At 40.3% G+C, this 15,476-nt stretch overlaps 2 protein-coding genes across 2 annotated transcripts in view; one reads left to right on the forward strand and one right to left on the reverse strand.

Moving 5' to 3' along the window:
* Positions 1-1,240: 1,240 nt before the first annotated feature.
* On the reverse strand, positions 1,241-15,113 carry LOC124123897 (ubiquitin thioesterase OTUB1-like). Its single transcript, XM_046487096.2, has 8 exons — positions 15,047-15,113; positions 14,196-14,248; positions 7,893-7,991; positions 6,642-6,760; positions 6,144-6,228; positions 4,462-4,565; positions 2,482-2,572; positions 1,241-2,006 (listed from the first exon to the last, which is right to left on the reverse strand). Exons 1-8 carry the CDS (start codon positions 15,093-15,095, stop codon positions 1,809-1,811), a joined length of 798 nt encoding a protein of 265 aa, XP_046343052.1. The 5' UTR covers positions 15,096-15,113; the 3' UTR covers positions 1,241-1,808.
* A 54-nt stretch (positions 15,114-15,167) lies between these two features.
* Positions 15,168-15,476, forward strand: part of LOC124123906 (adenylate cyclase type 10-like) — a 44,680-nt gene continuing 44,371 nt past the window's right edge. Inside the window, exon 1 of the mRNA XM_046487109.2 lies at positions 15,168-15,302. Within this exon, the coding sequence (XP_046343065.2) occupies positions 15,269-15,302 (34 nt within the window). The 5' untranslated portion in view covers positions 15,168-15,268. The remainder of the gene's footprint in view (positions 15,303-15,476) is intronic.

The raw sequence follows: 15,476 nt of genomic DNA on the forward strand, positions 1-15,476 counted from the left end.
TCTTCCAAACCTGTTTGACATCCTGAGATTAAATTAAAGTAATAAATTAAAAAGCTTGAATAACTTATGTCAAAATTACAATATTATGGTTGAGTTTGGGATCAACTCCTCTTTGATGAATATTTTAGTCTCTGTGGCCTGTCAGTTTGTAATAGAAAGAAACTCACAAGTGAAAGGGCTTGAAGCTTATCATAAGATTTAAACATCTGAGGCCAAGTTTCACAGTATTGGTGTTACCATCGTCTTGAACTATTTGGGGAGGGAAGTCCAGGTGATCCAGGTAAAGGGAAGCAACTCTGTACACTGAATTGTTGCATCTCACATCTCCAGGCTATCTATGCCCCATCATCGAGAGATAAAACAACCCAGCAATATCATGGAGGGGACACCAGAAATGGGCTTCACACATTGTACCCATGTTGGGAATCGAACCTGGGTCTTCGGCTTGACGAGCGAACGCTTTAACCACTAGGCTACCCGACCGCCCCCACAGACCTCACAGACTACAAAAAGAGATGGGTGGTGTCAAATCGTTGTCTTGGTCCATTCTTACACGTGTTAAAGGGAGATACGCTCTGGTAAATTGGCAGTCCTAGTAAGTTTACATCCATCTGTTCAAACACCACTTTAGGCAAGTACACCCACTGTAATATGTACAGAGAAATGCTGTGAATGGTACAATTCCCAGTGAATCGTCTGGACAAACAGGATTTCCTTGTATGTCTGTCTAACTGCTAATGACTACTTTAACTACACATTATCATAATAATGCTGTTACCCAAACTGAAAACCGGTGCTAGACATTGGGACACTGTCCTTCTTTAACAGAGAAGAAGTGCCAGACAGTGGGACACTGTCCTTTAACAGGGAAGTGTCAGACAGTAGGACACGATCCCCCTTTGACAGTGAGTGAGTGAGTGAGTATGTTTTTTAGCAATAGTCCAGCAATATCACAAAGGGGGACACCAGAAACAGGCTTCACACATTGCTCCCATCGCTTCAACCACTAGGCTACCCCACTGCTCCACCCCTCTTTAACAGACAGGCTGTCCTTTTTTAACAGAGAGGTGTTAGAGGGACACTGTCACTTTTAACAGAGAAGCAGTGCTAGAGAGTCGGACACTGTCCTTCCTTAACAGAAAAACAGTGCTAGAGAGTCAGACACTGTCCTTCCTTAACAGAAAAGCAGTGCTAGATAGCAAGTCACTGTCCCTCTTTAACAGAGAAGCAGACAGAGATAAAAATCTCACAACTGATTTATTAAGGCCTTAAATATACACTCAACATTAAACTTGAAGACGCATTTATCTGTCACCTAAGCAGGGATTGTCTGATTACCCAGACTGCTTTTTTTGTGAACAAATACATTTTTCTTACCCAGAAAATCAAAGAACATATGGGTTACCCTATTTTATAGACAGCCACCCAATTTAATACAGAATAATACTTATATGTCTTGACCTCATCCAATATCCCTGACAGCATTTCCATTCACCTCTAATCCATATATGATCAAGCAAAGGAAGAATTGTTCACAGACTCTTGTGTGAAGAAGACAGCAAGTTCAGCAAATTATACAACAGGTGCCATATTTATTCCAGCCATTTGTCGATAAATAATAGAGCTATATTTAATGTCTACAACAAAATGTTTCCCATATACTTTTTCATAAACATCTTGTTTTCATCAGCCAAAGTTGTCTTGAAAATATATCCTGTGACACCAGATGATTTTCAGTTAGGTTTCAGTCCATTCCGAACTGACACAATAAATCTCACAAAGTCCAATCCTCTCCTTGCATTTCAACATTAGGGGTACAAGATATCGTAATGTCCTGGTCGATATAGCAGGTGTATGGAGGGCCTGCTGCCTTCTGGGAAATCATGGTGATTGCAAGTTGGTCCCTCATTCCGATCCATGTACTCGACCCTGACCCCAACTCCAAGGGCAGAGGTCAAGGCTATGATATGGATATGGTCACTTTCCTTTCCCATTGGTTCGACTTCCTGTGAAACAAAGAAACAAAACGTATTAGACATATGAATATAGCTAAATGAAGTTAATTCTTTTTGGTGGAAGGGAGGGGGGAGCAACTATTTCTTCTGAATACTGGCCTGAAAGTGATCAAGCCAATCCATTTAAGTGCCTTGTATGACAAGTATAGTTTAATGGGAACTAGTCATACCATTCCTCCCCAGGGTGGCACGCAAATGAAAATGTTTTGGCACTATAAACATCTATATCAATTATTATAACTTTCTTAACATAAATATATAAATCAAAACCAAATATCTGAATATTTTCTTATTAATTAAAAATATTTCTACTTATTCTAATATTAACTTAGGCTTAAATAAGATTTACAACTGTATATCAAGATATTTATTTTTGTGTGTATCATTTGTGTATAATTCTGTAGTTAAAAAGCACTAAATCTTACCATTATTTCCCGATCATTTTAGCAAAGAAAAGATAGCCTACCTGGCCACAGAATTCTTTCACAGTTCGGCCACCTTCAATGAAGTTGATGAAGAAGTCACTTTCCTTCTGTAGATGCCCTGACACCAGCAGCCTGAATGACAGCTTGACATGTGAATCAGTGTACGCACAGACAGTCACATAACAACAACCTGGATCACAGCATGACATTTGAATCAGTGTACACCAAGACAGTCACATAGCAACAACCTGCATCACAGCATGACATGTGAATCGGTGTACACACAGACAGTCACATAGCAACAACCTGCATCACAGCTTGACATGTGAATCGGTGTACACACAGACAGTCACATAGCAGCAACCTGCATCACAGCTTGACATGTGAATCGGTGTACACACAGACAGTCATATAGCAACAACCTGCATTACAGCTTGACATGTGAATCAGTGTACACACAGTCACATAGTAACAACCTGGATCACAGCTTGACATGTGAATCAGTGTACACCCAGACAGTCATATAGCAACAACCTGCATCACAGCTTGACATGTGAATCAGTGTACACCCAGACAGTCATATAGCAACAACCTGCATCACAGCTTGACATGTGAATCAGTGTACGCACAGACAGTCACATAACAACAACCTGGATCACAGCATGACATTTGAATCAGTGTACACACAGTCACATAGTAACAACCTGGATCACAGCTTGACATGTGAATCAGTGTACACACAGTCACATAGTAACAACCTGGATCACAGCTTGACATGTGAATCAGTGTACACCTAGACAGTCATATAGCAACAACCAGCATCACAGCTTGACATGTGAATCAGTGTACACACAGTCACATAGTAACAACCTGGATCATAGCATGACATGTGAATCAGTGTACACCCAGACAGTCATATAGCAACAACCTGCATCACAGCTTGACATGTGAATCAGTGTACACACAGTCACATAGTAACAACCTGGATCACATGCTTGACATGTGATACAGTGGACATGAAATGTTCTGAACAATTATCTGGTTTTGGTCTCAAAATAATTAGATTGGGTCCTTCGGGAAAATATTTATGCCTCTCCCCTTGAATATATAATTGTGTCCATAAGTTCCCCTTGATTCCTGTGATGAATGGATGAATGTGACCCAAGATGTGATGAACAGAGGATTGCAACCCAAGATGTGATGAACAGAGGATTGCAACCCAAGATGTGATGAACAGAGGATTGCAACCCAAGATGTGATGAACAGAGGATTGCAACCCAAGATGTGATGAACAGAGGATTGCAACCCAAGATGTGATGAACAGAGGATAGCAACCAAAGATGTGATGAACAGAGGATTGCAACCCACGATTTGATGAACAGAGGATTGCAACCCAAGATATGATGAACAGAGGATTGCAACCCAAGATGTGATGAACAGAGGATTGCAACCCAAGATGTGATGAACAGAGGATTGCAACCCAAGATGTGATGAACAGAGGATAGCAACCAAAGATGTGATGAACAGAGGATTGCAACCCACGATTTGATGAACAGAGGATTGCAACCCAAGATATGATGAACAGAGGATTGCAACCCAAGATGTGATGAACAGAGGATTGCAACCCAAGATATGATGAACAGAGGATTGCAACCCAAGATGTGATGAACAGAGGATTGCAACCCAAGATGTGATGAACAGAGGATTGCAACCCATGATGTGATGAACAGAGGATTGCAACCAAAGATGTGATGAACAGAGGATTGCAACCAAAGAAGTGATGAACAGAGGATTGCAACCCAAGATGTGATGAACAGAGGATTGCAACCCAAGATGTGATGAACAGAGGATTGCAACCAAAGATGTGATGAACCTGGATTCGAACCTACAATCTAAGGTTTGGGGCGAGCCCAAGGGATGTAACTCTCCACAGTAAATTGCGGCGCCCTTGACGACTCGGCAACCCATGGCCCCTAAGATTTGATAAACAGATGATTGCAACCCAAGATAAAGTGGATTACCTTAAATACACAACAACGTAGTCAGACAGACCCTGGTCATTGAAGGAGGTCTCAAGGTCAGACAGTGGACATTTGCTCTCTACCTGTGTTATGATGTCCATAAACTGAAACATAAGTGTATATTACCATAGTTACAATACACAACAATACTGTTCTATGTGTCTCCTAACAGTGAGTGAGTGAATATGGTTTTACTCCTCTTTTAGCAATATACCAGCAATATCACGGTGGGGGACACCAGAAATGGGCTTCACACATTGTACCCATGTCGGAAATCAAAACCCAGGTCTTCAGCATGACGAACGAACGCTTTAACCACTAGGCTATCCGACCGCCCGTCTCCTAACAGTGGCTAACACCTAACTAAAGTCTTGTAACCAGATATCATACTTTCGTTTGGTTTGTTTGTTAGTTGTTTAACAATGCACTCAGCAATATTCCAGCCATAAGACGGTGGTCTGTAAATAACCAAGTAAGCGATCCACCCGATTAGTTAATCGCCTCATATGACAAGCATAGTCGCTTCTCACAACAAGCATGGCTTTCTAAAGACCTATTCTCACCCGGGTCTTCATGGGTCTGTTATGTCTGGTATATGTTTGCTGTGCATGGTATGTCTGTTATATCTGGTATATCTGTTACACATGGTATGTCTGGATTATTATGGGTGAGGTGAGGTGAGGTAAAATGGGGTTTAACACATAACGTTCAAGATTATTGCGCTTATATAGAGATGTGCATGCGTGGGTGTGTGAGTGTGTGGTTTGTAGTGGTGTGGTGTGGTGTTTAGTGGTGTGGTGTGTAGTGGTGTGGTGTGGTGTGTAATGGTGTGGTGTGTAGTGGTGTGGTGTGGTGTGTAATGGTGTGGTGTGTAGTGGTGTGGTGTGTAATGGTGTGGTGTGGTGTGTAGTGGTGTGGTGTGTAATGGTGTGGTGTGTAGTGGTGTGGTGTGTAATGGTGTGGTGTGTGAGTGTGTGGTTTGTAGTGGTGTGGTGTGGTGTGGTGTGTAGTGGTGTGGTGTGTAATGGTGTGGTGTGTAGTGGTGTGGTGTGTAGTGGTGTGGTGTGTAATGGTGTGGTGTGTGAGTGTGTGGTTTGTAGTGGTGTGGTGTGGTGTGTAGTGGTGTGGTGTGTAGTGGTGTGGTGTGTAATGGTGTGGTGTGGTGTGTAATGGTGTGGTGTGTAGTGGTGTGGTGTGTAATGGTGTGGTGTGTAGTGGTGTGGTGTGTAATGGTGTGGTGTGGTGTGTAGTGGTGTGGTGTGTAATGGTGTGGTGTGTAGTGGTGTGTAGTGGTGTGGTGTGGTGTGGTGCGTCTCAAAAACAGTATACTGACTCCAAGCCGACCAGTTCTTGTTTTAGCCTCTTAATGCCAAGCGCCAGGCGGGGTAACATAAAGTACCATCTTTTAACTTCTTTTGGTGTGATGCGGTCAGGGATCGAACCCTGGACGTTCCGCTCTCCAGGCAGATGCTCTACCAGTAGACAACGGAGGCGGGCTGGTATTTATGGTATGGCTGATATGGCACCTCATACCATGCATACCGTGATATGAGACGTACATCATAAAGACAATCATGACAAATTAAATGGTATCTAGGCTACATCAATGCCACCAAATACGTCAGAACTATGAGTTATACTAAATATTGAAGGCATCAAGTTATAGTGTGAAACAAACTTACTGTTTCATGAAAATCTTCAATGGTAAACTGTGGAAAGCCTAGAGTGACTAACTCATCTTTACTCTTGCTGGCTATCTCTTTGAACCTGTAAATTGACAGCAGTATTCATGATTGCAAATATGCAAAGTTAAAAGGTTAATAGGCAGTTTAGTTTTTACACATTCGTAAAAACCAACTACTATTTTTGTGTTGTTTAACGCCGCACTCAGCAATATTCCAGCTATATGACAGCGGTCTGTGAATAATCAAGTCTGGACCAGACAATCCAGTGATTGACATCAAGAGCATCGGTCCATGTAATTGGGATGCATCAACCAAATCAGCGAGTCTGACCACCCGATCCTTTTAGTCTCCTCTTACAACAAACATAGTCGCTTTTTATGGCAAGCACGGGTTGGTGAAGACCTATTCTACCCCGGATCTTCACGGGTCTGTAAACAAACTAAGGTGTGACTTCTTCATCATGTCTGTGCAACATCTACATGTTAAGGGACCCACCTTGTCATGTCTGTATCATCTGTGAGCAGCTTCTCCAGGTAGGAAAAACCAAATGCCCGGAAAAAGCAATTTCCATCCCCTCGTGTCTTCCTCACCTGTTTGTACCTTGACCGCATGTCCTGCAACAACCACACACAATAGTCAGCTCAGTCTGCTCGACAACATTGTCTTACATCAAGTATAAATAACAACCTTCTCCATACAAATTCAATTTGACACAGTTAAATCTACATGTAACAACACTGCCTTGAAACTGTCTATTTTTATACCTAAATGTTCCTATGTTTTGTTCAACACTGAATGAATTTTTGTGTGTGTAAATAGTGAGTGAGTTGGGTTAATGCTGCATGTAACAGTATTACATCACAATGTGTCAGCTTAATGTGGAAGGCAAGCCCGAAATGATGCAGGTCGCTGAAGTTTACCACTTTGGTGAACAATGGTTAAACTACGAGCATGGGTATGGTGCTGATAAACCTGAAATTTGAACCGGGATTTGAACCCACAATCACAGGTTTCTGGCGTGTCCAAGGGACACAGCTGTGCACAATGAATTGTGGCGCCTTAGACAACTGGGCGACCTGTGCAATAGCATGCATGTAATTAAGTGTAATAAATGTGAAATATCAAAATGTACACCCAAGGACCACTCGTAGCACCAGGGGTGAGGAAATATATCAACATGTACACCCAAGGACCACTCGGAGCAACAGGGGTGAGGAAATATATCAATATCTACACCCAAGGACCACTCGGAGCACCAGGGGTGAGGAAATATATCAACATGTACACCCAAGGACCACTCGTAGCACCAGGGGTGAGGAAATATATCAACATGTACACCCAAGGACCACTCGGAGCAAGAGGGGTGAGGAAATATCAACATGTACACCCAAGGACCACTCGGAGCAAGAGGGGTGAGGAAATATCAACATATACACCCAAGGACCACTCAGAGCACCAGGGGTGAGGAAATATATCAACATGTACACCCAAGGACCATTCGGAGCAACAGGGGTGACACATAATTCAATTTATTCACACACACTTGGTCCAGGTAGACATACAGATTAGGTTGCATTTTTCAATAACAGGTTGCACTGGTGCATGTTTATACATATCTCACTCAGACCCTGTCAGGTTGCTATTTTCAGATATATTTTTTACCACAAAGCTGACAAAACTTTCATCACATTTGTGTTTATTTCCAATACTTCCTGCACTTGATTATCAACATAAAACTCCACTTACATCCAACTTCTTGCGGTAAACCTCATCTTCCTGGGCATACTCCTCGATGAGTTCCTCCACACTCAGCTGTTCACTGACCAGCAACTGACTGTCTGTGATCTGTACATACACAATACATACACTCAGCCGTTTACTGACCAGAGACTGACTGTGATCTGTACATACACAATACATATACTCAGCTGTTTACTGACCAGCAACTGACTGTCTGTGATCTGTACATACACAATACATATACTCAGCTGTTTACTGACCAGCAACTGACTGTCATCTGTACATACACAATACATACACTCAGCTGTTTACTGACCAGCAACTGACTGTCTATGATCTGTAAATACACAATACATACACTCATCTGTGTACTGACCAGTGACTGTCTGTGATCTGTACATACACAATATGTACATTCATCTGTGTACTGACCAGTGATTGTATGTGATCTGTACATACACAATACATACACTCAGCTGTGTACTGACCAGTGACTGTCTGTGATCTGTACATACACAATACATATACTCAGCTGTTCACTGACCAGCAACTGACTGTCTGTCATCTGTACATACACAATACATACACTCAGCTGTTCACTGACCAGCAACTGACTGTCTGTGATCTGTACATACACAATACATACACTCAGCTGTGTACTGACCAGTGACTGTCTGTGATCTGTACATAGACAATACATATACTCACCTGTTCACTGACCAGCAAATGACTGTCTGTGATCTGTACATACACAATACATACACTCAGCTGTGTACTGACCAGTGACTGTCTGTGATCTGTACATAGACAATACATATACTCACCTGTTCACTGACCAGCAACTGACTGTCTGTCATCTGTACATACACAATACATACACTCAGCTGTTCACTGACCAGTGACTGTCTGTGATCTGTACATACACAATACATACACTCAGCTGTTCACTGACCAGCAAATGACTGTCTGTCATCTTTACATACACAATACATACACTCAGCTGTTTACTGACCAGTGACTGTATGTGATCTGTACATACACAATATGTACACTCATCTGTGTACTGACCAGTGACTGTCTGTGATCTGTACATACACAATACATATACTCAGCTGTTCACTGACCAGCAAATGACTGTCTGTCATCTTTACATACACAATACATACACTCAGCTGTTCACTGACCAGCAAATGACTGTCTGTGATCTGTACATACACAATACATACACTCAGCTGTTCACTGACCAGCAACTGACTGTCTGTCATCTTTACATACCCAATACATACACTCAGCTGTTCACTGACCAGCAAATGACTGTCTGTGATCTGTACATACACAATACATACACTCAGCTGTTCACTGACCAGCAAATGACTGTCTGTCATCTTTACATACACAATACATACACTCAGCTGTTTACTGACCAGTGACTGTCTGTGATCTGTACATACACAATATGTACACTCATCTGTGTACTGACCAGTGACTGTCTGTGATCTGTACATACACAATACATACACTCATCTGTTTACTGACCAGTGACTGTCTGTGATCTGTACATACACAATACATACACTCATCTGTGTACTGACCAGCAAATGACTGTCTGTCATCTTTACATACACAATACATACACTCAGCTGCTTACTGACCAGCAAATGACTGTCTGTCATCTTTACATACACAATACATACACTCAGCTGTTTACTGACCAGTGACTGTCTGTCATCTGTACATACACGATACATACACTCAGCTGTGTACTGACCAGCAAATGACTGTCTGTGATCTGTACATACACAATACATACACTCAGCTGTTCACTGACCAGCAAATGACTGTCTGTGATCTGTACATACACAATACATACACTCGGCTGTTCACTGACCAGCAAATGACTGTCTGTCATCTTTACATACACAATACATACACTCAGCTGTTTACTGACCAGTGACTGTCTGTGATCTGTACATACACAATACATACACTCAGCTGTTTACTGACCAGTGACTGTCTGTGATCTGTACATACACAATACATACACTTAGCTGTTTACTGACCAGTGACTGTCTGTGATCTGTACATACACAATACATACATTCAGCTGTTCACTGACCAGTGACTGTCTGTGATCTGTACATACACAATACATACACTCAGCTGTTTACTGACCAGTGACTGTCTGTGATCTGTACATACACAATATATACACTCATCTGTGTACTGACCAGTGATTGTCTGTGATCTGTACATACACAATACATACATTCATCTGTGTACTGACCAGTGACTGTCTGTGATCTGTACATACACAATACATACACTCAGCTGTTTACTGACCAGTGACTGTATGTGATCTGTACATACACAATACATACACTCAGCTGTTTACTGACCAGTGACTGTCTGTGATCTGTACATACACAATACATACACTCAGCTGTTTACTGACCAGTGACTGTATGTGATCTGTACATACACAATATGTACACTCATCTGTTTACTGACCAGTGACTGTCTATGATCTGTACATACACAATATATACACTCATCTGTGTACTGACCAGTGACTGTCTGTCATCTGTACATACACAATACATACACTCAGCTGTTCACTGACCAGCAACTGACTGTCTGTGATCTGTACATACACAATACATACACTCAGCTGTTTACTGACCAGTGACTGTCTGTCATCTGTACATACACAATACATATACTCAGCTGTTCACTGACCAGCAACTGACTGTCTGTGATCTGTACATACACAATACATACACTCAGCTGTTCACTGACCAGCAACTGACTTTCTGTCATCTGTACATACACAATACATACACTCAGCTGTTCACTGACCAGCAACTGACTGTCTGTCATCTGTACATACACAATACATACACTCATCTGTGTACTGACCAGTGACTGTCTGTCATCTGTACATACACAATATGTACACTCAGCTGTTCACTGACCAGTGACTGTCTGTGATCTGTACATACACAATACATACACTCAGCTGTTCACTGACCAGTGACTGTCTGTGATCTGTATATACACAATACATACACTCAGCTGTTTACTGACCAGTGACTGTCTGTGATCTGTACATACACAATATATACACTCATCTGTGTACTGACCAGTGACTGTCTGTCATCTGTACATACACAATACATACACTCAGCTGTTCACTGACCAGCAACTGACTGTCTGTGATCTGTACATACACAATACATACACTCAGCTGTGTACTGACCAGTGACTGTCTGTCATCTGTACATACACAATACATACACTCAGCTATTTACTGACCAGTGACTGTCTGTCATCTGTACATACACAATACATATACTCAGCTGTTCACTGACCAGCAACTGACTGTCTGTCATCTGTACATACACAATACATACACTCAGCTGTTCACTGACCAGCAACTGACTGTCTGTCATCTGTACATACTCAATACATATACTAAGCTGTTTACTGACCAGCAACTGACTGTCTGTGATCTGTACATACACAATACATACACTCAGCTGTTAACTGACCAGTGACTGTCTGTCATCTGTACATACACAATACATATACTCAGCTGTTCACTGACCAGCAACTGACTGTCATCTGTACATACACAATACATACACTCAGCTGTTTACTGACCAGTGACTGTCTTTGATCTGTACATACACAATACGTATACTCAGCTGTTTACTGACCAGTGACTGACTGTCTGTGATCTGTACATACACAATACATACACTCAGCTGTTTACTGACCAGCAACTGACTGTCATCTGTACATACACAATTCATATACTAAGCTGTTTACTGACCAGCAACTGACTGTCTGTGATGTGTACATACACAATACATACACTCAGCTGTTTACTGACCAGTGACTGTCTGTGATCTGTACATACACAATACATACAATCATCTGTGTACTGACCAGTGACTGTCTGTGATCTGTACATACACAATACATACACTCATCTGTGTACTGACCAGTGACTGTCTGTGATCTGTACATACACAATATGTACACTCAGCTGTTTACTGACCAGCAACTGACTGTCTGTGATCTGTACATACACAATATGTACACTCATCTGTGTACTGACCAGTGACTGTCTGTGATCTGTACATACACAATATGTACACTCAGCTGTTTACTGACCAGCAACTGACTGTCTGTGATCTGTACATACACAATATGTACACTCATCTGTGTACTGACCAGTGACTAACTGTCTGTAATCTGTACATGCACAATACAAATAACAGACCAATATTAAAAGGCCATATCTAGAACCATAATCAGTTGCACTGAACTTGCACAAAAAACATATCTTTTTCAGAAATACACATTTTTATATACAATTGGAAAAAATTGCACTAAAAAAATTTATTCAAGTATTTGAAAAAATAATATTTATATGACATTGATTTTGACTGAATTTTAGCCAATGGATCATTTGTTCTGATAAAGACACAGCTTATAGCTCATTTTGTAGCTTGACAGGTTACAATGAAAAACATAATCAGTGAATAAATTATTTTTTTTAAATTTCATTTGTTTTATTGCACCACCACTGTTATACTGTCACTGAATATTGTACTACCATTCTAGTGTGTACTGTCATTGTAATTGCTGTGCAGTCATTTGTATTGATTTGTAAACCTAGTTAATTTGTAATACAATTGTTGATTGTTAGGGATGTGTATTGACCTGGATTTTGTATTTCAATGTATTGCCATACTTTAACCTGTATTGCGATACGTATTGCAATATATTGCCATACTTTAACCTGTAATGCAATACGTATTGCAATATATTGCCAATTTACATTTTCATGAGTTAATCAGAGTTATACCTTGTATTAATGTCAGATACCATCAGTCGGTGTCCCTTATTAATTAGTTATTTGAGACAATGTCGAAATCATCTGCCATTTTGTATACCAGCAACGATTAAGGGAGATGATATGGTCACATGGTAGCTTAAATATACTTATTTATATTTCCCCCAATATCTTGCTACATTTACAAACGTATCGCAATACGAGTTGCTGAAGATTTGCACCACAATATACCGGTGTACCGGTAATACCGCACACCCTTATCGATTGAATACCACTTGTTGGTTGTTTGTTGGTTGTTTGTTGGTTTCACACTAAACTCTTTTACATACAGATTTCTGGGTTAACATATTGTTTCAATTTGGGAATCAACATGTAACAAGAGTGACAACCGCAAGTATGTAACATAAAAAAGAGTCAACAAATCTGTACTGAAGTACCCAAGTTAGTCCTGTTATTACACAGCTTGGTTATAAAAAGTGTTCATAGTATATCCTGTTTGATTACATTCAGTATTATTTACATTAATTTCACAGAAGTCGTGTGAGAACTGATTGGCAGCTTGTACCAACTCACTGTTCCTTGATTACCATGGTTACCGCTACTGATGCCTTGAAACAAACTTTAGTTGTCAGATATATGTACCATAAATGCCACACTTTGACTCAGAAAAATCATGTTTGCTATTATTTATGTTCTGTTAAATGGTAAGACAGCAGGATGTCTTCATGTCAAGATCACTGTTAGGTTGATCTTAAATGGTCACAGTGTTCCATAAATAACCGGTAACATTCCAAAGTGCAACTCTAAAGATTATTTTTTAATGTATTTTGTAAAAGCAGGATTAATAACATAATCACAAAATATAAAGTTTCAGACATAATATTCTCTGTTTGATCATTGCATGAAACATTGTCTAAGTTGTTCTAGAGGATATTCCTTAACTGCATCACTGGTAGATCATGGGAGAAAATGTACAGCTGATTGCCAGTTCCTGAATATTTTACAAGACAATTACTTAATTTTTGATTATACAATAATAGGCCTAGCGTAACAGGATGTAATTGAAATTGTAAATCACTATGTCTAGTAATCATGGTAATGTTTTGTCAATTAGTTAAATACTGAAGTTAATTGTAATCAGTCGGACATACTAACCTGTGTATACAGATATCAGTCATCTAAAATAACCCTGAATGATGACTCATGGTGATCGGAGTCCTGTATACATGGTATAATTTTCATTATTTCTGAGAGAACACATATATTGTTCAGTTCACCTACCCGCCCTAAAAATACAACCCACATCTGAGTTTGTCCGACCGTAACGGAACATGACACCAAATTAGAGCTATAGATCGGATTATAATTAATTTGGTATATGTTCGGAAAAGAAACATGAGAAAAGAAGAAGGGTGAAACTGCTACAACTAAGCGATAAAATGTCTTACCTCCTTTTCAATATTTCTTTGCTGTGCCAGTGTTTCTTCATCATAATTTTTATCTGTAAATATTTACAACATAAAACCCGATGATTTATGTCAATGAAAGAGTGACAAGTATAGTCAATATGGTCAAGGACAATAATCTACTCACAGCAATCGATATCACAGTAATATGAGCAGTAGTGGGTCGATACACTGATGCATTGGTGGATCATGATTTTTTACATCTAAATACAAGTATTGATTACAATCGCACACTAATCAAAAAGTATCAACACTTATATTCTTTAATAAATGTTACACCAAACATTAATGATACTCGTGAAAATGAGTAGTGTAAGCATAAATATGTTCATCCATTGCGACATACTGGACTCTGCCAACTCAAAATCGTTACTGTGCCAGGTGTTTGGCCATCCTGTCTATGAAAAAGATTGTTTACGCACCACAGATAAGAGCACGTGCAACTTAAAGTGTTGGTACAGTTTGATTGGAACAGGAGATCCAATGCCTAAAGAGAGTGTTGGATGTAATCCCATAAACGAGATCAGTGAAGTGTGTTCAGCAGGCGGAGGGTAATTAGCATCTCTCGATAAACCATACCTCATGATTCATTCGATATAATTTGCTTATTGTGTTTTCTTGTCAAAAGACGCTGCTTAGCTACTGAGGTTATGATCGCCTCAAAAACGTAATCACGAACGATGAAACCAAACACTGAGGTTTCAAACAATACCAAGCAACGAATGTGACATCACATCACGGAAAACAAATATCACGTCTTTTAAGTCCCTATCCATTCACTTTCTTAACTCAGACTAGTCGAATTCAGACAATATCAAGAAAAACAAATCTACCTGGATCGTACTTGAAACTTCCCTCCGCCATGGCATCGATGTTAGACATGCGTGAAATACAGCTTCCGCTTCCGTAGGGGATTTCCCAGGCGCTTTGTGACGTCATACAGTAATAGGTTGACAACAGTGTCTGAAGGGTCAGCTGAACGTGAAAGATGAAAATGGCGGTAGCTATGAACTTTGATTATCTCACATTCTGATCCCCACACGGAGCTTTTAATCATGGAGTCGGAAAGCAGGGATCCGCAGAGACGAGGTCAGATATTTTGATTTGAAATATTTATTGAAATCATATACTTATAAACTTATTTTTGAAATCATTTGTACCATATTAGATTCGTAATTACCCTTGCTAGCTGTCTCGCGTGGACGCGTACGAGTTGGGTACCGATTTAATAAAAAGCTACGTTTGAAAGAAATATGATAATAT

The sequence above is a fragment of the Haliotis rufescens genome, unplaced genomic scaffold, assembly GCF_023055435.1.
Source record: "Haliotis rufescens isolate VD_foot unplaced genomic scaffold, xgHalRufe1.0.p SCAF_3, whole genome shotgun sequence".
Taxonomy (NCBI): Eukaryota; Metazoa; Mollusca; class Gastropoda; order Lepetellida; family Haliotidae; genus Haliotis; species Haliotis rufescens.